Source organism: Muscardinus avellanarius (assembly GCF_963383645.1).
Source record: "Muscardinus avellanarius genome assembly, chromosome: 3".
NCBI classification, from domain to species: domain Eukaryota; kingdom Metazoa; phylum Chordata; class Mammalia; order Rodentia; family Gliridae; genus Muscardinus; species Muscardinus avellanarius.
This window is the reverse complement of record NC_137788.1, coordinates 19706028-19731979: the sequence shown is the minus strand read 5'-3', so window position 1 is coordinate 19731979 and position 25952 is coordinate 19706028. Positions and strand designations below refer to the sequence as shown.

General features: G+C 57.5%; 1 protein-coding gene across 1 annotated transcript in view; it reads left to right on the top strand.

Moving 5' to 3' along the window:
• The window catches only part of RUNX3 (RUNX family transcription factor 3), a gene marked incomplete at both ends in the record, with an annotated part of 55869 nt that overhangs the window by 10484 nt on the left and 19433 nt on the right, over positions 1-25952 (top strand). Inside the window, 2 exons of the mRNA XM_080691824.1 lie at positions 21174-21442; positions 22978-23134. Of these exons, the coding sequence (XP_080547950.1) occupies positions 21174-21442; positions 22978-23134 (426 nt within the window). The remainder of the gene's footprint in view (positions 1-21173; positions 21443-22977; positions 23135-25952) is intronic.

The following is a 25952-nucleotide window of genomic DNA, read 5'->3' as shown; positions in this document are numbered from 1 at the left end:
TCAGTATATTTCCTTCTGGTAATTTTTCTCCCATATCTTGTTTTTGCTTCTCTGAGGTGGCTGGCTCCCTTCCGTGTATGAGAACTCACAGAGACAGATCTGAGAATGTTATGAATATTAATAGTTATAGCTGGGCGTGATGGCACATACCTGTAATCCCAGTACTTGGGAGGCTGAGACAGGAGGATTGCAGGTTTGAGGACAGCCTCAGCAAGTAGTGAGACTCTCAGCGACCTAGTGAGACCCTGTTTTAAACAATAAGTAAATAAATAAATAAATAAATAAATAAATAAATAAATAAGTAAGGCTGGGGATATTGTTCAGAGGCAGAACGCCCCTGGATTCAACCCCCAGCACCACACACACATGAATATTAACTCATATATATTTAAGGCAGGATATGTCCGGGAAGACTTTAGAACAGCGGTGTCCAAGAGGACTCCACACTGGGGAGATGCTTTGTGTCGACGCCCCTGTACACCGTAACCACCAGCTGTCCGTGAATATTAAGCATTTGAAATGTGGCTGAGCACAGTGGGGGAACTGAATGTTTATCCTAACCTCATCTTAATTATTTTAATTTAAATACCCACGTGTGGCCAGTGGCGACCTTGTTAGGGCCTGAGGATGTAAGAGTGTCTGCCCGGCTGTTCACCAGGTTCGCTCCTGGAGAACATGGACCTTTTCATTTTCCAGCTCAAAATGTTTGAAGGGTTCTGTGCACACCAATCCTGTATTGCATTTGTAGTCAGAAGAAAACTGTTAAACATTTTAAGTTTTTTTTTTTTTTCTGGGTCTGGGGATGGAACCCAGAGGCATTCTACCTCCAAGCTATACCCCCAGCCCTATTTTTTAGTATTTATTTATTTATTTATTTATTTATTGCAGATCTGGGGATGGAACCTAGAGGCATTTGACTTCCAAGCTACACCCCCTGCCCTATTTTTTATTCTTTATCTTGAAACAGGGTCTCACTGAGTTGCAGAGGGCCTCACTAAGTAGCTGAGGCTGTCCGCGAACCGCGATCCTCCGGTCTCAGCCTCCCGAATGCCGGGATTACAAGCGCGCACCACCACGCCCGGCTAGTCTTTTTATTTTCTTTGAAACAGGGTCTCACTGAGTTGCGAAGGGCCTTAGTAGCTGAAGTTGTCCATGAACCACGATCCTCCGGTCTCTGCCTCCCGAATGCTGGGATTACAAGCGCGCGCCACCACGCCCGGCTTTGAGCTTTTAATATACTCTGATATTTTAAAAGCATGTCACAGGGAACAGGAGGGTGGATCTATTTTCTGACCAGGACCAGGGCAGAGGAGCAAGACGGTGGGTTTAGAGTCAGAAGCTATGGATCTGCCACCCACGGCCCGCATGCCTCTCAACCCCTGTGAACCTGGGTCCCCTCATCCGTCACAGTGGGAACGTGGATGCTACTGACCTCCCCGGGCTGCTGTGGGGACGGAATCAGACGGTGAAGGTGGGGCCACGGCACCAGGCAGGCGGTGACTCACGCCGCTGGAGACACTTTCTGCGGTGTGAACGTCTCATTGCTGTGAGCAGCCCTTGCTCTGCCTGCGTGTCCTAGAAGCCAGAGAGCCAGGGAGGCATGGCAAGAGTGAACATCAGACAATGTCATGTGCTGAGCGGGGATGAAGGGACTCCGAGGCCAGCCAAGATTGGGAATGGCTGTCAGTGTCCAGCCATGTGCGGCCTAACTTTTCAGAGCCTTTAATATGTTCTGAATGCTTCTCCTCACTCAGCCCACTTTGGGGTAAGTGGCTCTAGGGAGAGCTGTTAAATGTAGCTTTTAGCCAGGCCTAGTGGTACACACCCATAATCCCAGTACTTGGGAGGCTGAGACAGGAAGGTCTCAGGCTGGAGGACAGCCTCAGCAACCTAGTGAGGCCGCGTTGTAAAATAAAAATATGAAGCCGGGCGTGGTGGCGCGCGCTTGTAATCCCAGCATTCGGGAGGCTGAGACAGGAGGATCGCGGTTCACAGACAGCCTCAGCTACTTAGTGAGGCCCTCCGCAACTCAGTGAGATGCTGTTTCAAACGAAAGAATAAAAAAATAGGGCTGAGGGTGTGGCTTGAAGATAGAATGCCCCTGGGTTCCATCCCCAGTACTGCAAAAATAAAAAAAAAGGTTGGGGTGTAACTCAGAGGTAGAATTTCCCAGATCCAATCCCCAGTACAGAAATAATAAATAAATAAATAAATAAATAAATAAATACATAAATACATAAATACATAAATACATAAATACATAAATAAATCGCCGGGCGTGGTGGCGCACGCTTGTCATCCCCGCACCTGGGAGGCAGAGACAGGAGGATCGCGCAGGTTCGAAGCCAGCCGCGCGCGCTGGCTTAGGAGACCCTGTTCCCAAATAAAAATGTAAAAATAGGTCTGGGAGTGTAGCCCGGAGGTAGAAGGGCTTCCAGGAACCCCAGTACCACCAAAAAATACAAATAAATAAATAAATAAATAAATAAATAAATAAATCTAGCTTGTGCTATAGAAACTGTGAGTCCAGGGAAATTATCTTTTCCACAACCCAGGAAATTGTACAAGACTTAAAAGGAAAATGTGCTGGATCTTAAATACAAATGGGAAAAGTACAAAATCTAAATGTAACAATGCAGCATTGTCTGGAAAAATAGCAACGATAATGACTCAACTCTTAAATAGTCATGCTACTAGCAACAAACACTGACGCGGCGCTTACTGTGTGCCAGGCACCGCGTAAGTGCTTTTCGTATCTGCTCAATGCATCCCCCAGGGCTCAGAGAGGTTAAGCCACCTGCCCAGAATCACCCCACTGGGGTTCCAACCCAGGAAGTGTGCATCCGGAGCCTGCCACCTCGGCCCAGCACGGGAGCTGTGAGTGAGTCGCCCTTGCCTCCCGATGGCTCCCTGCCTGGGAACAGCCGGTGGCTTCTGTGAGCTGGGCTCCTGTGTCCTCCAGCCACATCCAGAGGAGACGCTCAGATGCTCGGCAGTCTCTTGCCGAGCCAGCGCTACTCTGGGCTCGGGGGTTCTCAGCTGAGAAACGGGGCTGCAGTCCTCTGACAGCCGAGGCAGCGAGGCGGTGATCCGGGACACGGTCCTGCGGAAGGCGCTGGAGGCATGCCAGCTCTCTCCTCACCAGGGCAGAGGTGGGGAAGCTGAGGTTCAGAACAGAGGCCTGGCAGGGCTGAGCTCAGAGGGCACCTGGGTGCAGCGGCAGTCAGCAAACCCCGGGTTCTGCCCCGCTTTGCTCCGTCCACCCTTGACCTATGGCTTTGTTCCAGTGAGAGGAGGGAGGAGCCGCTCCTCCAGCCTCCTGGGGGTCCAGGCGGCAGGGGTGGCCATAGTGCGGGAGCACGGGGGCATGGAAGTCCTCAGTGTTTACACCCCGAACTGGGCCTGCCCTGGGGCCAAGTGCTTCCCTGTTGGCCCCCAACCTTGGCTTTTGGACACATGGTGGCCAAGGCAAAGCTCCTGGTGTGCCCTGGTGAACAAGGTCAGCTGTGACCAGGGCGGAGGCCTGCAACAGCCTGGATAGGGAACCCAGCTGTGGGCCTTGGTGCGTAGCCATGGGAGGGCTCTCAGTAACCACGACTGGGGAACCGGCTCCAAGAACGTGCATCGTGCATCGGGGCCTGGCTCCCTCTTCCCTAGGTCCTGCCGGGGATTCACCCTTGCAAGCGGGCAGACTCTGAAGGAGTCCTCTTTTGACCCCGTTTCTCCCCCTCTCCAAGGGCACGAGCCACAGTGCCCACTCCCCAGGTTGTTAGAGAATTACTAAGACAGTACTGAAGGCGGAGCTCACCCAGGCCCTGCCCCAGCTCGGACCCCCGCGAGTGGGGTCAAGGTGAGCCCCGCGGTCCCCGCTGCTCTGAGCCCCAGCGTTCACCCAGTGATAAGATTCAGGCTTCAAGATCCTTCTTGTGTTTTCTGAATGTTGCAAGCTCTTCACTGCGTTCATACCATTTGTATCATGGGGACAGAGTGGGGGGTAAGGGACTCAATGTTATTTATTAACGCTATTGTTTAAATAGAGAATAAATAAGAGGAGGCTAGTCATAGTTCCCCACAAACATCCACCAGGCTCCCCGCTGCCCAGAGGCCCTGAGAGCACTTAGTGCCCGTGTCCCCCGCAACGTCTCCTGCCCTGCACCGCCCCTCCACTCCCTGTGCACCCCTGCCGCACGCTGCCCACCCCCACTGGAGCCCCATTTAAGTTAGCTCAGCATCAGCTAAGGGGTCCTGGAGGTGCCAGCAGCTACACTGGAACCTCGGCTCAGCGGCCCCAGCACAGGAACCCGAGTCGGCCCGCTGTCCCCTGGGGCCTCCTGCCCTGTGCGTACATCCCATCCGTGTGCAAATGTACACACAGCCTTGCACGGATGTGAGCACACTTCAGACACTGTGCCGGCAGCCACAGACCCTGGTGTTTTAGGAACCCTGACTGGGGGAACTGGGGATACCTGGCAGTGGGCTCAAGAAAGGCTGCAGGGGGGCTGCTTCGGCCCTCTCCAGACTGGCAGGAATTGCTCCTCTCGCCGGGGCCACAGACACGGGCCCTTGGCCCCGCCCGTTCTCTGGGCTAATGTGATGGATTGGGAGCCCAGCAAGGTCAGTCCTCGCCTTGCAAGTGGGGCCACCCAGGGACCGGCCAGCGGTGAGGGTCTGATCTGCTCCGGAGGCTCAGAGGGGCCCTGGAGAAGCCTGCACAGCTCCCTGGGTGGCAGGGATGCAAATAAAAAGGGTCCCCTGGGGGGCTGGGTTAACCCCTGAACTCATTTCTGGCCTCTTCTTGTGGGGTTGGTTAAAAAATAGCTGTCATCCGCCAGGGCTGGGGTGAGCCGACCTCCCTGCCCAGCCTGGGACCGCTGCGTCCCCTGAGGACAGCCCTGCGGCCTGCAGCAAGGCGGCTGTCTGCCAGGGGTCTCTCTCACTTTGACTCAGCCCTGACTGCTGCCTGTCTGGATCCGAACCCACAGGTGGAGGAGGTGAGGTGCAGGGCCGCTCAGGCTGAGCGTGGAGCCGGGACAGGGCCAGGAACCTGCTTCCCCGCTTCCAGGCCAAAACCTGTCCCTGCCAACTCGGGGTGGGCCTAAGATCCTCCGTGACCTCACCTGAGCCACTGAGAGTGATGTGAGCTGGGAGGCGCCCCCCTCCCCGAGGGAGGCACGCAGTGCCCCACACGCTCTGCGATCTAGGAACAAGCGTGAGGTCCACCCGGCCTGAGGGCGTGAACACTCTCACCTCGGGGTGACCTCCGTGGCTGTTTCTGAGAGGGAAACAGCGAGCCCATCCTGTGGTCACATGGCCGAATGATGCATATTCCCAGCGTGGGACGCAGCCTTTGGGGCCCAGGAGCCATCTGGCCGGCTGGACCCTGGAAGAAGCGGCACCCGCCCAGCTTCTGGCCCAGCGGGGCTGTCGAGGCTCCCGGTGGCAGAGGGGCCGCAGAGCCACAGCGGGTGGCCGGATGGTGTCCCGAGTGGGGCATGTCCTGGGGCATAAATGAGGGGCGACACCGCGACTCCATGCGAGGGTTCCCCTGCGGTGACTTCACGTCAGTGTCACTTCCGTGACAGAAACACCACGAGCAGCCGGCAGCCCGGCCCGAGGGGCCCTGCGCCCTGTGTGCCCGCTGGCACCGCACATCCGCCGCCATGAGGAGGCTCTGGGACTTGGGGACACACACAGCGTGCCGGTTAGTGTCAGAGGCAGATTTCCGACAGTTTGTGCCATATATTCCCAACATTTTAAAAGACAGGGAAGGCCAGGAGGGGCCGGGGCAGTGGCAGAGGCCGAGTCTACCCACACAGTACTTACACCCGAAGGCCCGAGCCCGAGCCTTAGCTGGTATTCTGGGTGGCAGAATTATGGGTGGTTTTAATTTTCTTCTTCGTAATTTTATTATTTTCCAATTTTCCTTTAATGAGTGTGTATTATTTCCAAACTCAGAAAAATATGTGTTTTGTTTTAAGAGATGGGGGGGTTAGGAATTGCCCCCCCCTTCCAGGGACTCACACTCGGGTCCCTCGTGGGAGAGGCCGGCGTCTGTTCACGCATCCGTGGGTCTCCTCCCACGCTCATTCCGCTTTGTTTGTTCAGTTTAAAATGTTCCAGAGCCTGAAACCAGGCTCGGTTCTGAGTTCCAGAGCCAAAGAGCTGACAGTGACCCAGGTTGACCCTGGGAGATCACAGTCTAGAGAATTCAGCAGCAAGTCCTTGCGATACACGGGGACAGGGACATGGGAGTGTCGGAGATGGTGTCACAAAAGGGGAAATCAGGACGGGGCTTTAGCGTATGAGCAGGAGTTCAGGAACCAGAGCACGAGGTAGGGCCTACCTCAGGAAGACTGCGGACTCTTAGAGAGAGGGCGATGGGGAGATACAGCTAGAACGTTCCATGAGCCTAGTTCTTTGAGGGCATAGAACTGCCCAGCTGTGCCGCTCAATGGTTGCGTTATTCTAAGCAAGTTACTGAAGCTCCCAAGCCTCAGTTGGCTCATCTGGAAGATGGGCTGATGGCCTCAGTTTGCTACAAGCCCGGAGCTGTCGGTTGTCAAGCACTAGGAGCCGCAGGCGCCACATGGGAAGGGAAGCGGCTTGCTTCTGTCTTTTGCTGTTGCCTACACTTCATCCTGCAGGCACTCCAGAAGCCGGAAAGAAGTCTCAAGCTAGAGATGAATGTTAATATATCCATCTATTACTTCCACTGGCTCAGCAGACATTTATCGAACACCTACTATATACCAGAGAACTGTTTCAGCCCGGGGGAGAGAATTACCAGATAAAGTACGGACACCTGCAGGGCGTGGTGGCGCACGCTTGTCATCCCGGCATTCGGGAGGCTGAGACAGGAGGATCGTGGTTCGCGGACAGCCTCAGCTACTTAGTGAGGCCCTCTGCAACTCAGTGAGACCTTGTTGCAAAATAAAGAATAAAAACTAGAGCAAGGGGTGTAGCTCAGAGGTAGAACGCCCCTGCGTTCCATCCCTAGACCTGCAAAAAAAAAAAAAAAGTACAGGACGCCCGAATTAACTGGACTTCATATAAACTGCAGTATTCGGGACAACTTTCCATTACTGATCTGAAATCCAGTGTAACCGGGTGTTCTTTATTTCCGTTTGCTGGGTTCCATCGCTCTGTCTGATAACGAAACACCAAACAACCAAAGCGCCCTCTCTCCCAGAGCGGACTGCGGCAGGGGCAGAGAAGATTAAAAGGAAAGGAAGGATTTTTCAGGCGGTGCGGTGGTGAGTGAGCCGACGGGCAGAAACCAGAGGTGTGTGTTCCCACGCTATCACAGGCTGCCACAGACGGGAGTGTAGGGCAGGCCGATGCCTTCTCTGCGGGCTCTGCGGCTGAGCGCGGCAGGGGTCTCCGTGCAGCTGGGAGGGCCGCTCCCGCCTCGCCTCGTCCAGCTACTGAAGGTGAAGGCTGCAGGTTTCCTTGGCTCCTGGCTCCTCCTTCCCCCTTCAGCTCCCGCAGCCTGGGCCAAGTCCTGTTCATCCTTTGGTGTCTCTGGTCTGCCTAGCTTCCCCTGCCCCACTCCCCTTGCCACTCATGAGGCCCCTGTGACTACCTCCCCCCCTCCTAATCCAGGATAATTTTTCCAGCCCAATCCTCAAATTTTATCAAGTCCCTTTTGAAAGGTGAGATGGTGTATTCACGGATCTGGAGATCAAGATGTGGCCATCCCTGGAGGGCATTCTGCTCACCACAGGGGCTCAGAGACAGCCTCCTGGAGGAAGTGGCTGGGGCCTGAATGAGGTGTTGATGAGCCATGCTGACAGAGAGAAGGGTGCTCCAGCCAGAGAGACAATTCCCGTGCAAAGGCCCTATGGCAGGGCGTGTGACTGCCCTGCTGGGGGCGCTGGTGACAGGCGCAGAGCAGAAGATGAGGGTGCAGAAGCCCATGGAGGCTGGTTGGAAGACAATCGGTGTCATCCCTGACCCTAACCCCAACCCCAGCCCTGCCCCCCAGAACCACCCCATTTCACTGAGCTGAGCCCCCCCCCCAGGTCTTAAATGTTCACAGTAACCCCTGCCAGCCCCCAGGTGGGAGTGGAGGGGCATGTTCTCCTGCCCACCGCATCAGGGAACCAATCAGCCATCTCCATCAACATTGAGGGTCCTCAAGCCCCCACCCCAGTGTTAGCATCTTAGACTGGTTCTAGGACAGAGCCCACGGTTGTGTGGCTCGGTTATTCAGCCCTGCTGAGCCTCAGTTTCCCCATCTGTAAGTGGGCGATGGTCCCAGAAGCCGCCTGCTGGGCACAGTGAGGCCGGCTGGGGGGAGTGGAGCTGCACAGCAGCGCTCAGCCAGGCGCCCCCCCTCGACAGGAACCCCCGTCTGATCTGACCAGGACTTTTTGCTGCTGTGGGATTCCCAGTCTCCAGCCTCCCCCCATGGCCGGCGTGCCCCGACGCCCGGGCCTCCCCACGTGCTGGGTGGCATGGCTACCCCACGACCACATGAAAAGCCATTCCCCGGGGGCGTCCCCACACCTGGGGAAACCGGCTGTCTGCCCGGCGCGGCCCCGCCCAGTGGCTGGAACACCGGGCAAGATCAATGCGGCCGCCGGGCTCCCTGGGCCGCCACCTTGTTCCAATCAGGGCGGCACCTTCCGCTCTGGGGACCGGCGACCAGCCCACATGCCCAGCCCTGTGAGGCCCAGGAGCCTAGTGGAAGCCGCCTGGACCTGGGCAGCCCAAGCAAAGGCCGAGCTTGCCAAGCAGCGCCCAGGCCCTGCGCGCCTGTGCTGGGGACTGAACCCAGGGGCGTTCTCTCTCCAGGCTGCACCTCCCAGCCGGATTTTATTTCTATTTTGAAGCAAGGTCTTGCTGAGTTGCTGGGGCTGGCCTCAAACCTGCTGTATGACAGGTGTGCCCCACCGTGCCCAGCCGCCCCGCCCCTCGCGAGCCTCAGTTAATTTCCTCAACAAGTAGAGCTACCTACACTCCTTCTGGCTCTCAGGGAGGATGTGGGAGAAGCAAAAGCAAAAACCAAGCCGGGCGTGGTGGCGCACGCTTGTAATCCCCGCGCTTGGGAGATGGAGACAGGAGGATCGCGCAGGTTCAAAGCCAGCTGTGCTGGCTTAAGAGACCCTGTTTCATATATACATATATATAAAATAGGTCTGGGAGTGTAGCCTGGAGAAGGGTTTCCAGGAGCCCCAGTACCACCAAAAAAAAAAAAAAAAAAAAAAAAAAAAGCATAAAACAAGGAGAAGCTGGGACACTGGCAGTAAAAGCAGAAAAGCGGCGTGGACACCAGTTTCTACGCTCCCTCCTCCCTCCCTCCCCGTGCAGGCCTTTGCAGGCCTCGGGGCTCAGCCCCGGGAACACCAGCTGTCCACCCAGCCCCTCAGCCCGCCCCGGCCCCTGCAGTCCCTTACCCCTGCCTGCTGGCAGTGGTGTCCCAAGTCACTACCTAATCTGGGTGTGCCTGGTTGCCTGCTTGTTGGTCTTCTGTCTTACCTGCTAGATCCAAGTGCCGGGGAGCCCTCTGGCTGTTTTATCCCTCACTGTTATCCCCAGCACCTAACACAAACCCGGGCACACAGTAGGTGCTCAATAAACGTGTGCTATGTGACTCCAGCGCAGCCGCTGCCGCCTGTTTCTTCCTTCTCCTTTTCTCTTCCCTCCATCCTTCCAGGTCTAAGTGCAGAGGCCCCCAGAGACAGGGGTAGGAAGTCTTTTCCCCTGGGGGCGGGAGGGATGGGACAGCCCAGGCCTCCCTGGGCTAAAGGGGCCTCCAGGCCATCAGCCCAGCCCTGACTGAGGGAGGCTCACGGGGAGGCAGCGAGCTGGCACGTGCCTGCCAGTGACCTGAGGCCTTTGGCTAACAGCAAATGACAGAGACAGCCCAGCACCAGGGCTGAGGCCGGGCTGCCAGGCAGGGATTAGTGCACCTGCCCACATCCTCAGCACCTCTCTCCCAAGGGCCACGGTGAGGAGGAGGGGATGCGGCTGAGGGCACGGTCCACGTCACTCTGGGAGCAGACCGCCCAGGCTGCCCCAACCCTCCTGGCCTATGGTGGCCAGGTCCGCTGGGGACCTGGGCTGCAGCTCTGTCCTGCCTCGTGGAGTCCAGGCTCAGCTCTGACACTCGCCTGGCCTATTGCAAACTTGGACCAGATACGAACCTTCCTGGGCCTCAGCATCCCTCCTGTTATAACAGGGTGGTGATGGCCATGCAGAGGCGGCCGTGAGGATTAAATGAAGGAATACGCAGCAATGTGTACGGCGTTGGCTGTTGGCTTTGAGGGGGCTGGCTCTGCAGAGCCCTGCAGACAACAGGGCAGGGCTTCAACATCCACAGACCTTGGTTCACTTTCTGGCTCCGGCCCTCCCTGCTTGAGGAGGAGACCCAGCTCCTCACCTGGACAGCAGGCCCTCCTGTGTACCCGTGGGGCTGTGTGATTTAAGGAGTGCTGCTGGGGGCTCGCTGTGCAGAGGCTGGCTTCCTAGGAACACCCACCGGTGGGGGCTGCCAGGATGAGGATGAGTCTGTGAGTGTGAGCTGACAGGACAATCTAGCCATTTGGCCGAAAATAAATACTTCCTGGGCTGGGGTGTAGCTCAGTGGTAGAGTGTGAGCCGAGCTCACAGGAAACCCTGGGTTCTGCCCCAGCAACAAAAAAATTAACTACTTAAAAGAACAAACACACCCAACTCTGAATCAACATGGACAGTTGTACAACTCTGCAAATTTAAGCAATTTTGTCCATTTCCTCCAATACCAGAGGTTTGGGGGAAGGAAGGATTTTTCTTTTTTTCTATTTTGTTTTCCTTTTAAAATATTTATTTATTTATTCATTTATTTTGGTACTGGGGATTGAACTCAGGGACATTCTACCTCTGAACTAAACCCAGGGGCATATTACCTCTGAGCTATAGCACCAGATTGGCTTTAATTTTTTTAATTTATATTTTTTTGTGGTACTGAGGGGGAACCCAGGGGCTTTTCTACCTCCAGGCTATCCTCCCATACCTTTTTTATACTTTATTTGGAAATAGGGTCTCACTAAGTTGCCGAGAGCCTCATTAAGTAGCTGAAGCTGCCTTTGAACCTGTGCGATCCTCCTGTCTCAGCCTCCCAAGTGCTGGGGTTACAAGGGTGTGCCACTGCGCCCAGCTCGACTTTATTTTTTATTTGGAAAAAGGGTCTCGCTGAGTTGCGGAAGGCTCACTAAGTTGCCAAGGCTGGTCTGGAACCTGTGATCCTCCCATCTCAGCCTCTGAAGTATTGGGATTACAGTGTGCACCACCACACCTAGCTTAATTTTTAATTTTAAAACAGGGTCTCCTTAAGTTGCAGAGGATCTCACTAAGTTGCAGAGGCTGACCTCAAACCTGAAATCCTCCTGTCTCAGCCTCTTGAGTACTGGGATTACAGGCATGCACCACCACACCCAGCTAAAATATTTTAAAAGATTTAATTTTAAAATATAAGTACAGAAGAAAATATGAAATATCAGCATTGTGAAATAGTACTAAACCAGGCATCCATGTATCCTTCACCTGGTTCAGAAAAAATGAAGCACTGATAAGATCTTGGGGCTCCCTCCAGCACTCGTTCTCCAGTGGAACCCTCTCCAGCTCCTGCTCTGGGGGAGAAAGCTGGGGACCCTGTTCCGGTTTTCATAGGAACTCTGCTCTTGTTGGCTATGCGCAGTGTCATTTTCTGTTTGCAAGAGCAGAGACGCCGACAGGAGAGGGTGTGAGCCCCTGAAGCTGTGGATGGCATTTGTGCTGGGGCAGAGGGTGGAAAGTGATCTGCTCCCCCATTTTACAGATGTGAAAAGAGGCTTGGGAAGGCCTGAGGTCTCAGAGCTGGCAGGTGGAGATGCCCAGGTTGGGACTGGGAGCCTATGGCTGGCTTGGGAGCAGAGTTTTGTAGAGTGTCTGTCTCTCTCTCTCTCCTCTCTCTCTCTCTCTCTCTCTCTCTCTCTCTCTCTCTCTCTCTCTCCCTCCCTCCCTCCCTCCCTCCTTCTCTCTCCCTCTCTCTCTCTTGTTCAATAAGCATCCACCATGAGCTGACCCTATGCTAGACACTCATATTTGGTCCAGCCTCCTGCCCTATCTGACACTTAAACTCCCTCCACAATGTCCTGATCTCATCTTGAGCTCCTCTGGTGGCGGGAGCTGTCTACGCAGGAGGGCTGCCCCTCATTCTCCCTCCCTTCGCTGGCTCTGGGTACTTCTCTTCCCTCACGGAGCCCAGCACCCACAGGCTGCGGCTCCACCCCAGATCCATGCGGTCCCTCCACCAGGGACTCTCCATAAATCTGCGAGTGCAGCCCTTGCCCCCAGGCCTGCTCTGCTCCAGGACCAAGTCCCCAGTTGCCTTCATAGCTCGACGTGTGACGTGGCTTCAGTCCTCCTCCCCAGCCGAGGTCCCTGGGGTGTCACGGGGCCTGAACAGAGGGGCCTCAGGTGGACCCCTGTCTAAGGGCCGCTGCTCCTGAGTTCCCGCTCACGCTGGGCTTCTGGGTCTTTGCTGCAGCAGGAATTAACCTCACTCCTCAAAGATCTGAGCTTTGAGGAGTGAGCTCTGAGCTTTGTGCCCAAGCCCACTCAACCTCAACCTGAATCCAGCCCGTGCCACCTGGGGGCCCAGCTGCCACCCTCTGCTGAGGCTGCAGGGCAGGCTGTCCTCACCCTCGGGGGACACGAAGGAGACTGTCAATGCTCCTGCTGGGGAACGGTCTGGAAGCCCCAGGCAGAGGAGCCGCCCAGGTCTTTATGATTAGAAGCAGAACCGCCCTGGTTGGGGGCCCTTCTTTCCAGAGCCCTGAGCCCCAGCGTCACCCGCCTGGGTCCACATGGCCTCGCGGTGCGTCTGTGCAGCTATACATGGGCCTGTCCCTGCGTGCACACCGGTGTGTCTGTGGATGGCGTCTCCTGCTGCGTGCCACACATGTGAACACTTAACTGAGGTCTCACAGCTGGCAGTGTCCTGTGACAGCATTGGCCTCCGTGAGGGCTCGTCCTCGTGCCCACATGTGCATCGCCCGTGAGCGATGTGTGTGCATACGTGTGTGCCCGGGCTCCAGCGGGGACGCTCTGGTCCTTGCTGCCCACCGCACCGGCCCCTCAGGCCCTCCAGTCTGACCTTTCCTCCCCATTTCCCAACTAAATAACCTGGGAAAGGGGCTGCTATGGAAAAACCACACACCCAAAATGTAACGGGAGGGAAAAGGCCTGGTGTGTTTCGTGCTGACGAGAGCCTGTGGGTCCCTTCCACGTGCTGTGTAACGGGACACCTGCAACTGTGGTTTGTAGGTAATAGGAACCAGCTGGCACATCTGAGAGCAGGTGAAGCAGGCTAAGCGCCTTGGGGTGCCGCTCCGAGGGGCCCCAGGGCCCAGTTCTTCTGTTCCACGATGGCACCTGCTGTGTGTCCTCGAGAGGAGACAAGTGTCCTCACAGCACAGAGCGGGAGAGCGAGGAGGCCTAAGCTGCTGCCCTGACCCGCTCGTGGGGCCCCGGCGACCATCACAGGTGCCCCACCTCTTCGTACAACCGCAGGGAGGATGCAGGGGGACCGTAAGCCACGGCAGAGGATCCCTGGCACCTACCCTTGGCTGTGACTTCCAGGCGGGACAGGAGCAGCTGAATCCGGGAGATGCTGGGTCCAAGGGCTGGTGCAGAGGCCACCGGGCCAGCAGACCCCGGCCTTGGAGGAGGACCGGCTGCCAGTGAGCACGCAGTGTGACCGTGGGCAAGTCGCCGACCCTCCCGGGGCCTCAGTTTCCCCAGCCACTGGATGGGAAAATGGACAGACCTGTTGTAGATTACCCCGGCATTCTAAAATGTTGAAGATGGGCACCCAGGGCATCAGGTATGGTGCAAAAGGCACTTAGCTCCTGCAAGGAGTCTGAGGCCGAGAGAGGGGAGAGATTGCCCAGCCTTCCACAGTGAGGACCCAGAATGGCTCCCCTGGTACTGGCAGCCAGGTGCCCAAGTTATAGGACCTGGTTTGTTTTGTTTTTGCGGTACTGGGGATTGAACCCAGGGGCACTCTACCCCTGAGATATACCCCCACATCCTATTTATTTATTTGAGACAGGCTCACTAAGTTGCCCACCCTGGCCTCCAACTTGAAATCCTCCTTCAAGGTGCCACCGCTTCCCAGACAATAAGATGGCAGAAAGAAACTGGCGGGCAGAGTGGGGGAAGGCACAGGAAGGGCCTGCAGACCTTTAGAAGGGCGGGCGGGCCCCGGCCACATCCCAGGCCCACCTGAGACAGTGGGTAAACTCACAAGTCGTGCAATCCACCACTAGGCTGGGCCTGGGCCCAGTGCGGCCCAGGGCCTTGATTTGCCGGGACGGTGAGACCCCCAGCACCGGAACCCTCTGGCCTCGGCGGCGTCTTTGCTGACTGAGAATAGAAGATCGTGGCCCAGCTGGTCAGCAGCCCAGGGACCTGGTAAAGAGGAAAGACCTCGGAGTGCAGAGTGGCCAAGCACACTTGGATTCTGGCGACTTGAGTTCAAATCCAGACTTCCTGTCACAGGGACGCCTTTTTGCCTCAGTTTCTGCATCTATCTGCTCCATTTGCAAGGGGGGGGCGTGTGCAAGGGAGGGAGGGAGAGAGAGAGAGAGAGAGACAGGGAGACAGAGAACTGAACCCAGGGGCATTCTACCTACAAGCTACACCCCTGGCCCTATTTTTTTTTTTATTATTATTTTGAAACAAGGTCTTATTAAGTTAGTGAGGGTCCCGCCTAGGTTTCTGAGGCCGGCCTCAAACCTGCAATCCTCTTGTCTCAGCCTCCCGAGTACTGTGATTACAGGAGGGAGCCACCATGGTTGGTGTCACAAAGTGGTTTTGAAGTTCTTCTCAGGTAATGCACGTGCCTAGGAATAACCACCCCGCTGCCTGGGCGCATGTCAGCAACAGAGATGTGGCCACTGGCAGGCAGAGACCAGGGGTGAGGACTGGATCTGTAATTTGGGTGGCCCAGGCAAAATGAGCATGTGGGGACCTTGTTAAACAGGCAGCGTGGACTTCCAGGTGGCAGCAGAGGAGCCTCAAGCCCAGCTTCATCCCTTCTTCGAGCCAGTGGTGGCTGGGCCCGCTCCCTCCCCACAGGAGGCCTGCAGCCGGGCCCTGACCCCTGCCGCTCTTGGTGGCTGTCCATCAGAGGCAGCATGAAAGGCCGACTGTTCTCCGCCCCTTATGCCCGTTTTTTGCCACGCATACAGTACATAGCTGATTTCTTTCCGCAGAGCATTGCGCTTTTTTTTCTTTTCCAAGGGCGACGCTGGGAAGCCATGTGGCTTTTATTGCCGGCAGGAATGTCTGAGGCGGTCCTGCTCCGCCACATGAAGGGAGCCGTAATCTCCATCTCCTCCGAGCCCTCAGCTCTGAGCTTAATCAAGGCCTCACAAGGACTGACAGCCATTAGGACCTTTTTGGGGAGGTGGAAAATCCTTAATGGGACTGGCTGGGCCCGGTAGCTACTGGGTGGGCGGCAGGGAGAGGCCCGGGAAGGACAGGAAGGTACCTGGGACCAGAGGCAGGGAGGGGGCAGCAGTGGGGGCTGCTGTGCCCTAGAGGGGGGCCCTTCCCCCAGAATGACACTGTTACATTCTGAATCCTGCCCGTGATTCTTATGCCAGGCTTCTAATTGTGTTCCACGATTGTAACTTCAAGCATCTGATTCTGGTCTATGAAAACAGAGGAGTCAGGGATGTGGGCTTGGGGCCAGGCTGCCTGAAATCCCAGCTACAGTTTCCCAGCTGTGTGACCTTAGATAGGTTATTTAACCTCTCTGTGCCTCCATTTCTCCTGTGTAAAATGGATATGGGAATGACCTGCCCCTGTAAGGATGCTGTGGGGGCATAAATGAGTATAAATGTGGGATATAAAGAGGTGACCGCCACTCAGAGGCGCCCTTTCCCAGAGGCCCTAAGCTGCCCTTGCAGGCCCTCCAGGGCCCCAGTAGAAGGGCGTTCCACACGATGGCTCTGCCAGCAGGTAGCCCTGCACCTGCCCAGAGCCCAGCCGGACAGTGACTCTGCTCCGCCGGCCCGCAGAAGACACCGGGCAGGAGAGCTAGAAGGCTCCAGACCCTCTTGCTGGGGCCACTCAGGGTCTGGAGCCCAAAGCAGGGAGCTCTTTGGTGCTGGAGCCTGGGTTTTCTAGTCAGTAAAATGGAGAGAGCATGACCTCTGTCCTGCAATGGGCAGTGAGACTGAGCGATGCTGGGGGCTGGGGGCGGGCTTCCCGCACACGGCAGGTGTCCCAGAGTTAGGGCAATTATCAGTCACCGGCCCATCATCAAAGTCACAGGCTGAATCACTCCCTCCTGGAGTGACATTCTAGACTGGAGACATGCAGAGAGGAGCAGGGAAGGTGAGCCTCGGGTCCCCTGGGCCCCTGCGCACCTCTCCCTCCCTCTCTCTCCCTCTTTCCCATCCCTGAAGCCCAGCGCCCTCTCAGGACCTGTGAACTGCAGAACTGCGGTGTCTGATTGGCATTGGTGATTGGCTGGAGGATATTCCAGGATCAAGAGAAAAGACGCCAGCCCCCTCGGGCCATCACTGCCTGGGGGTGGGCGTCAAGCCCACTGGTTTTGATGGGATGCTCAATCCAGAAGGAGAGCGCAGGCTCTGCCCTCCCCCCCACACACACACCCTGGGAGCTGCAGGCCCTGTCAGCTCCAGCTGGGCGGAGGTCAGGCCAACCACCCAGCTTCGGGGCAGCTCAGTCCAGACCCTGGTCACATTCCCCCCTTTTTCGGCCTCAATATCCCCATCCAAATACTGGGGACTCCAGCCATCCACCTCCTGCCCGTGGTTCTTGGGCCGAAGGAACACATGGTGGGTCTACCTCACCGGAGACCCTCCCTGGAGACCCCTGCAGACCCTTCCTGTCCTCCAGCTAGGTCTGAAGGGACTGCCCATTCCCAAGTCCGTGGCCCCATGGCTGCCTGGCAGATTTCACCCCCCTAGCTCCACCATCCCCATAGCTAAGGGTTCCTGAGCACTTTGGGCTTCTGTAAAAGAGGGCTCCTCTCTTCCCATGCCTGATTCAGCCCAGTGGAGGAGCGGGGGGGCCCTGCCTCACAGCAAAACACCCACACAGACAATTGTGCGAGGATCGTATTTGTGCAAAGCCCACGTACAGTGCCCTTAGTGGGTCAGACCTCAGCAAAGCTGGCTGTTACAGATCTTCCCATTTTACCCACCAGGGACCCAGCTGAGAGAGGCACAGAAACTGGCCAAAAGGCACAGTCAGCGCTCAGGCACCGGCAGAGCCAGCCGTGTCCTCCCACCACTCTCTCCCCACAACTCCAAAAGCACGCTTGTCCTCTGCCCATTCTGGAACCCTCCAGAGAGGCTGCCCAGGAGGGCCGGCCCCAGAGCTGGATCCTCTTGGGTTGGAGCCTCACCTGCAGGAGACAGCCGCTCAACTTAAGTATATTCATCTTTTTCCTGACTCACGAATACAGCCATGTGAAGCCGGGTGCCGAGGGCCCCTGGTTTACTTGGTTGCTTGCTTTTCCTTTCTTTTCCTTTCGTAGCAAACAATTGATGGTATTTTATATTCACTGAAACTCAGCACCCCTCCCCGCCTAAGGGGATCTTTAATCCTCTTCCTTGCGAAATTGAGCTGCCAGAAGAGGAAACTGAGGCACACTGAGGGACGGGAATGTCCTCGTGGAGTTCCAGGGCATTAGGCAGGAGACAGGTTCCACTGTGGTCCTTCCAGCATGGGGCTCCTGTTCTGGAAGAGAACGCCCCCTGTCCACTGGCCTGGGCTCCTGGTAGACCCGCTGCCTCCCTGGGGGGAGGGGGGACTGCAGTATCCCGAGGCCCAAGTGCCACCTGGGAAGCCTGTTCCTGCAGGAGGGCGGAGGCATGTCTGAGCGCCTGGGGAGGGGGAACCGAGACCCTAGATGTTGCCTGGAAGACGCTCTGAGTCCCCGCAAGCCTTGGACATGAGAACTGGACATGAGAACTGGGTATTTCATAGGTGGCACTGCTCATAGACAAGGAGGAGAGACTTGCTAAAGGGTCCCCAGGGGGCGACAGGCCCTTTTTTTTTTCTTTCTTTGTATGGTGCTATCAATTGAACCCAATGGTGGTGTACCTCTGAGCTACATCCCCAGCACTTGCTCTCTCTCTCTCTCTCTCTCTCTCTCTCTCTCTCTCTCTCTCTCTCTCTCCCTCTCCCTCTCCCTCTCCCTCTCCCTCTCCCTCCCTCTCTCATTGAATCCAGAGGCATTTTACTCCCAGTCCCTTTATATTTTTAATTTTAAAAAGGGTCTCACTGAGTTACCAAGGCTGACCCCGAATCTGCAATCCTCCAGTCTCAACCTCCCAGTGCTGGGATCATAGACATGTGCCACTGTGCGGGGCTCTTCTTTTTCTTAAGAACGCCAATGACAGTTGAATGGGTGGAGCGCCCCCTAGGCTCCGGGCTGCGCTATGCGCTTCCCACGCAGTCCTGGAAAGAGGCGGCTATTATTATCCCCACTTTACAGATGGAACAAGGGAGGCTCGGAGAGGTTTGAAGCAATGGTCCCTGGACCATTGCGGGTGGTGGAAAAATACAAATTCGGGCGGTGGAACTGCAGACCCAGGCTCTTCCCAAAACCCTTTGGCCCCTGAGGTTTCCAGAGTGTGCCTGTCCTTATATGGTGCACCAAGGGAACCCCGAGGAGTCAGACCTGCCCCTCGCTGCCCTTCTAGATGGTCTCACAGGCTCCACTAGACTGGGCCGCACACGCGGGGCCCTAGTTTGTGCAGCTCGCAGCTCCCAGCTGAATCCGGGAGGGGTGTCCCGACCTTCCACTCCCTGGCCCTGCTGAGGACACACTGGGGTGCTCCTAGGTGGGGGCGCTGGAGAGAGAGAGAGAGAGAGAGAGAGAGAGAGAGAGAGAGAGAGAGAGAGAGAGAGAGAGCGCTGTGTGTCCACGAAGGGGCCGAAGAAGGGAAGGAGGGACAGTAGAAGAGGGAGGACGCCGGGCTCCGCGCCTTGTCGGGGCAGCGCTCCAGCTACACGCAGAGCCCAGGGTAGATTTGTCCGTCCAGGAGGGGGCGCGGAGGGGGAGAAGCAGGTTGGGGGATGGTGCAAACTGAGAACGCGCTGGCCTGTTCTTCCCTGCGTCCCACCCTGACCCCGGAACGGGCCCGGAGAGGACTGCGCATTTCTGGCGGGGAGAAAGTTCTGCTGGTGGGAGGTGGGGAAGGCGGTCTTCCGTGCGACCCCGACCCACCCGGTCGCACAGACGACGAGGACGCCGAAGGGCAGTCGGTCCAGAAAGGCAGCTCGCGGGACGCGGGCGGCAGCGCCTGGGCCCGGGGCCGCAGCTGGCGCACATCTGCGCGGGGGCCTGGCGGCGCGAGCCCGCGGCCGGCGGGGCGCAGGCGCCAACTAGCGGCCGCTGCAGCCCCGGCTCGCTCCCGCGGCCCCGCGACCTCCGTGCGGGGACCCCGGCGCCCGCATGCTCCGCGCCTCGGTTCTGGCGCCCGCGGGCAGCGGGCACTTTCCCTGGGGCGGGAGCCTCCCGGTCCCGCGCCAGGCGCCGGGGCCTCAGGAGCCTCGTTCTTTGGAAAACCATTTGTTAAACAGGCCCAATGTGGGGTGCAGAAAGAAATCAGGCGGAGGGGCCAGAGAAAGGCGCGGCTGCAAACCGAAACCACTCGATGAAACGAATTTATAAGCCTAGGACGCGGCGGGTCACGGCCCCCACGCCGCCCCAGGCAGCTTACGTGGCCCACCGCGCCCGGCAGGGCCGGACCTCGCCACGCCGAAACCGGCCTCTGCACGGAGAGGTCCGGAGGGCCGACGCGCGGGCCCCTGGCCTCCTCGGGTTCTGCGGCTCCTGCCAGCCTCCCTCCGGGGCAGCAGGCCTTGTCCTCGAGGGGTCCCCGGGGCTCTCTTAAAACGCGCCGTAAGGGACCCTCGCCATCCTGGCTTCCGAGGTATCCTCAGGGGCTGGCCTGAGGCCCGGGGAAGGGCACGGGCCAGCTGGCCAGGTGGGCAGGGTTGGGCCGAGCCGTCCCCCCTGCAGTGCACTCGGGACTCGCTTTCGTTAGGTGACATCAGGAGGTGACCCTGCGCCCGCTGTCGGGTTCTCTGCTGCTTTTGCGCCCGGGGCTTGGAATCCGTCGTTCTGCACCTGCCGGGTGCAGGAGGCAACGAAAAGCCAGGCGGATCTCCAGAGCCAGCGGGGACTCCGCACGCATTCGTTCCCCCGCTCCAGGGCCCAAGTCTGGGGTGAAGTTCCCACTGGATGGGACTTGGGCTTTACGGTTCTCCTTCTAGGAGGCGGGAGCGTCCTGGGGTTGTTGGTAGCGAAGCCCAGGAGAGGCTGGGCCAGCCGCGGGGAGTGGGAGCCGAGCGCCCAGCCCGCGGCGGGGACCCGGGGGCCGCGATCCATCACACGCAGGGTAAAAATGCCTCTCGCTGGACGCCGGGGCCCTTGGCTCTGCAGCCACTCCGCAGTTTTCTTTCCTTTTGTCACCTACCTGCGTCCTTTTCCACGAAGCAGGACGCCGGCGACGTGCGTGGAAGAAGCATCTCCGGAAAGCGCGCGTTTTGCAGGCCCCGCCACGTTTTGCCAAGAGCCACGCGGGCAAAGAAGGGCGCCTCGAGGCCTGCGCGGCGCTGAGCCCTGCAGGGAGCGGGGGTGGGGGGTCGGGCCCGGGGAGACCCCTCACGTCCGCCCGGGGGGCCCCGGAGGCCGAGCGCGGCCCCGCTGCGCACGCGGAGCCCGTCTGCGGTGGCCCTGGGGTCCACCTCGTTTGCGGGAGCCCGTCTGCGGTGGCCCTGGGGTCCACCTCGTTTGCGGGGTGCAGGGACGGGCCATCTCCGGGGCGGCCCCCGCGGGGCGCGGGCCCCGGGGCCGGGCCGGGCCGGGGTCGTCGGGGGGCGGGGCGGCGCCTGCGGGCCGCGGCCGGGGCGGGATTGGCTGCGCGGCGCCCGCCCCGCCCCGCCCCGCCGGGGACTACCCCGCGCGGGCGCCGGCGCCGCCACTCGGCCCCGGGGTGCGCGGGCTGCCCGGAGGGAGGCGGCTGCGGGGCGGGGCGGGGCGGGCGGGCGCCGTCGGCGAGGCTGGCCGCCGCAGCCCCCCGCGCCCCGGGCCGCCGCCCCCGCCGCGCGAGGCCCCCGCGCCCTGACGGCCGCTGGCATGCGTATCCCCGTAGACCCGAGCACCAGCCGCCGCTTCACGCCCCCCTCCACGGCCTTCCCCTGCGGCGGCGGCGGCGGCGGCGGCGGCAAGATGGGCGAGAACCCCGGCGCGCTGGGCGCGCAGGCGGCGGGCCCCGGCCGCGCCCGGCCCGAGGTGCGCTCGATGGTGGACGTGCTGGCCGACCACGCGGGAGAGCTCGTGCGCACCGACAGCCCCAACTTCCTCTGCTCCGTGCTGCCCTCGCACTGGCGCTGCAACAAGACGCTGCCGGTCGCCTTCAAGGTGAGTCCGGGCCGCCCTCCGCGCGGCGGGGGGCGCCCTGCGCGGGGACGCCGACCCCGAGCGCCCGGCCCTGGGGACCCCGGGGCGAGGCCCCGCCGCCCCGGCTTCCTGCTCGCACCCCCCGCCCGGGCTCGGAGAGTGCGCGGCCCCCCCGGAGACCCCGGCCAGATCCCGGACGCTGCGCCCGACGCCGGGATAGCCCGCACCCCGAATGCCGGGCTGAGATTGGGGTGCCCCCACCCCGAGGGCCCCTCGGTCATTCAGAGAACCGTTTTCTTCATGGCGGGGAGTAGGCGACTGTTTCGTTTTCATTTTTTTTAAGGGGGGTCAGCGAGATGAAACGAAAACGCCTCGGTTTTCCCCTAAACCTCACGCAGCTGCGGTGAGAAAGGGCCGGGCAGGGAGGGCCAGCAGGGAGGTGGCGGCGCCCGAGGGGGCTCAGAGCAGCCCTGGCTCCCAGGAAGACGCCTCTGAATCGGAGGAGGAAGAAGAAGATGATTAAAAAAAAAAAAAAAAAAAAAAAAAAAAAAAAAAAAAAAGACTAGTGGCTCTTTGAGGTCTCCCGGGTGACATCTTAAAATACCAGCGGGGGGAAAAGCTCCCGGGAGGAGGGGGAGGAGGCCCCGTGTGACTGTAATCGTCAGATCGGAGGTTTTACTGTCACTTGGAGCTTAAAAGGAATCTTTGAAATTAAAAGAAGACAGGATGTTGACAGGAAATCTGGCCTTTTTAATCAGACCCCAAACATTTTCCCCTTGAAATTTTTACCATCTGGATCCCGAGTTGCCTGCACGCGGCAGCCACGTTTAAATGGCTGTGACCACGTTTGGAGGCTGAGTCCTTTTCGGAAAGCATCTGCCTGTCGGCGCTCCTCGGGGCAGGGTGGGGAGGCGGCACCTAGGGGCAGTCCTCGCCCACCCTGCATCTCCAGCAGGTGCACCCTCTTATCAGAAGCCCCTCTCTTACTTTAAAGGGGTTTTCTGGGCGGCCTCTCTGAAAACAGCAGTTTTTTTTTTCCAATTGTACATTTTCTCTGCATAACGAATTAAGGCTCTGCAGAAGTCAATAAACTGGGCCTGGGCCACATCGCGGGGCCAAATTTCACGCCCCAGACGGCTCTCGCATAGACGAGGACAAGGGGCAGTCCTGTTGTTATTGTTGTTGATATTCTTTTTACGTGGGGACTGAGTTTCAAGGTGCATATTGATTCCTCTTTTACTAAGTAGGAGAGGTGGGGGAACTGCACCCCACCCATCCACAGCTCTCCCTTAGATAAATTTCAATTGAAAGGATGATTTCTCAGGACACGGGTTAACCAGCTAATGTGGGGTCTGGGTGCAGAAGGAAGAGATTTCTGTTTCTTATTTTATTACATTGGTGGGGGGAGGTCTTCATTGTTTTTAAGCCTCTTCCCCCCCCCCACCCTGCGTTGTTGAAATCCGCAGTGCGCCTGGGACAGGGGCGCTGCGGCCCGGCCCCTCCCCTCCTTCACTGGCCCTGTATTTCTCAGCCGTCCCTCCACCCCTTGTCCTCAGGTGGTGGCCCTGGGGGATGTGCCTGATGGGACCGTGGTCACGGTGATGGCTGGCAATGACGAGAACTATTCTGCGGAGCTGCGCAACGCCTCGGCCGTCATGAAGAACCAGGTGGCCCGATTCAACGACCTCCGCTTTGTGGGCCGCAGCGGGCGAGGTGAGTGGAGGGCGCTCTGCCGCCCCGGGGGCGGGCGATGGAGGGAGGCCCAGGGGTCCCAGTGGGAGCCCCAGAAACAGGTCTCTAGACCTAGCTTGGTCTACAAAAGCAGTCTGTCATCACTGGGGGATGCCATCGGCCTCTGAAGACGTGAGGAAAGCTATAGTCTCTTGCAAGAAAAAGATACCATTTTCTCCAGATTCGGAGGTTTACGCCGCTGAGGCCGCCCCTCTTTCCCGATGCAGCACCCTACTTTCACCCAAGATTGCTGGGGCAGATCATGAATTGTGGCGCTCTTAAGGTGAACTTGTGGGTCTTTTGCCTGGGGGTTTGGAGGACAAACCCTTGGTCTGTGGGGCCCAGGAACCCAGCCACCCTCCCCCCAGGGGCAGGATGCTCTGTGGCCGCCTCTCCCAGCCCTTTGAGCCCTAAGGTGGTTTAGAAGAGAAAAGAACAAACGCAGGCTGCTGCTGCGTGTTGGTGTTGGGAAGCATAGCTTGGGGGAATCATAGCCGCCCTGCTGTCTCTCAAGCCCAGACAGTGGAAGGAAGGGCGCACCAGACGCCACAGTGGCCGCCACCAGGGGCCGGTGAGTGGGAGGCCTGAAACCCATCATCACTTAACTCCTGGGTGGAGGAGCCCTAGAAACCTTGCCCTGCTGCAGTAGAGACCCGCGAGTCCTCTGGCCCTTTAAGACCAGCCCGCTAGAAGTGTCTGAGCAGGTCGCCCTCTCCCCTCACCCTCCCGGCACCAGGCAGCCCCTCCAGCCGGGCTGAGAAGTGTGCGGGTTCCCTCGCTCCCAGACTCCACGCAGGCTGCAGCGGCTGGAGCAAAATCGTACTTTTCATCACCAATAAACAAGGCCTTCTGAGGCTCTAGTTTCCTTGGAGTTGCCAGCCCTGCTCCCACACGGGCATCTGGGCACCATTTTGTCCTCCTGGGCTCGTTCAGTATATACATACAAATGTCAAACATATTTTGACTTTTCAGCATTAATTGAAACCAGGGCATTATTTGCATGTAATAACTGTTTACTTGTTACTTTTTATGAAACTGAAATAGTTTACATTCTTTCAAACATTTCCTGTTCCTGTTGGCTCCCTTCCCCGGTGCACAGATTTCTTTCAAACGTTGCCCTTAACTGGTTGCAGGTTGATGGATGGAAAATGTTTGCTTTTATGAATTAAGCTTTCATTGCTGCTCCTAATTAGTCTCCAAGCCCCTTTTGTCATCCCCAATCTCTCAAACCCTTTGCAACTTAATCCGGGCCCTGCTGGAGAATCAGTGAGGCTGACACAGGTGGGGGTTTCCCATCAAGGCATCCGGAACCTGGCACTTCTTTCTCCCCCCATCCGACTCCCTCTGCTGGGAGATGAGGGATGGGAGAAGAGATTCCCTGACTTCCTGAGACCTCACCTGGCATGTCTGCGCACTGAAAATGCATCGGGCAGCTTGCATGCCCACAGAAACAGTGCCCACCCATCAAAGGCCCAAAGGAGGGAGCTGGGTTTCCAAAACGTCTTTGAGACACACGCTCTAAGATCTGCAGGGCTCTGGCTGGGACTGTGGCTCCTGGAGACACAGGAGGCTGAATTTATAAACTATTCCCACGTCCCATCTCTCCCAGTGATTCTGGGAGGCAGGAGAATGCCCCAGTAGGAGTTGCCATGCCTGCGGAACTCTGGATGAGGATACAGCCCTTGGAAGCTCCTGGTCTTTAAGAGTCCGAGCTCTAGAACCAGCGAGCCCCAATTTGAATCTCAGCCCTGCTGGTGACTTGCTGAGTGGCACTGGGCAAATGACTTAACCTCTCTGTGCCTCTGTCTCTTCATCTGTAAAATGGGGGTAATAGTGGTCCGGCTTCCTGAGGCTTGTGAAGGATGAGGGAAATTGATACACGTGTATCATTTGAGACCTGGATACACGTTAGAGATTTTGTTACTTCTTATGCTTGGGACTGGAGGAAGCCTTTGAGGTCCCTTTGAGTGGTGACAGTCACTGATTCTCTGGTTACAGTGTGGTTTGGGCGGGGGTGGGGGAAACCCAGGAGGTGCGAATTGTTGAGTGGGAGAGGTGGAGGAGCCAGCGTGCCCATCCCACTGTTCCCACCGTGAGGACCAGCTATGATTGCACAGGGAGTCTCGGCCACTCTAGGAGTTGGGACAGGTACCTAGGACCCTCCCGTGAGTCTTTTAACACCTGCAATACTAAGAATTCAGATCAAATTTTCTGCTTGGTCTCTTTTTTCCTTTCTTTCCTTCTTTCTTTCTTTCTTTCTTTCTTTCTTTCTTTCTTTCTTTCTATAATCCCATATTTGAGAGACTGAGACAGAAGGATCACCAGGTTTGAGGCCAGTCTCAGCGACTTGGGAAGGAAGATCCTGTTTCAAAATTTAAGCTAGGCATGGTGGCTCAGGCATGTAAACCCAGTACCTAGGAGGCTGACAGGTCTGAGCACAGCCTCAGCAAGTAGTGAGACTCATGAACCTAGTGAGACCCAGTTTCAAAATAAAAATTTCAGAAATAGGGCTGGGGTTATATGTTGGAGGTAGAATGCCCTGCGTTCGATCCCAGTACAAAAAAAAAAAAAAAGAAACAAACAAACAAACAAAAATTTTAAAAAGGTCTGGGGGTGTAGCTCAGAGATAGAATACTTCTGGGTTCAATCCCCAGTACCAAAAAATTGTTTTTTTCTTTGATTCTCTCTGAATTCCAGGGAAATAATTTTCCAGAAGGACATACACACCCCAGATCTCTGATAAGACTGCAGGTGCAACCAAGGACTGGAAAGAAAACCTGGCCCCCCTCCTGCCGCAGCG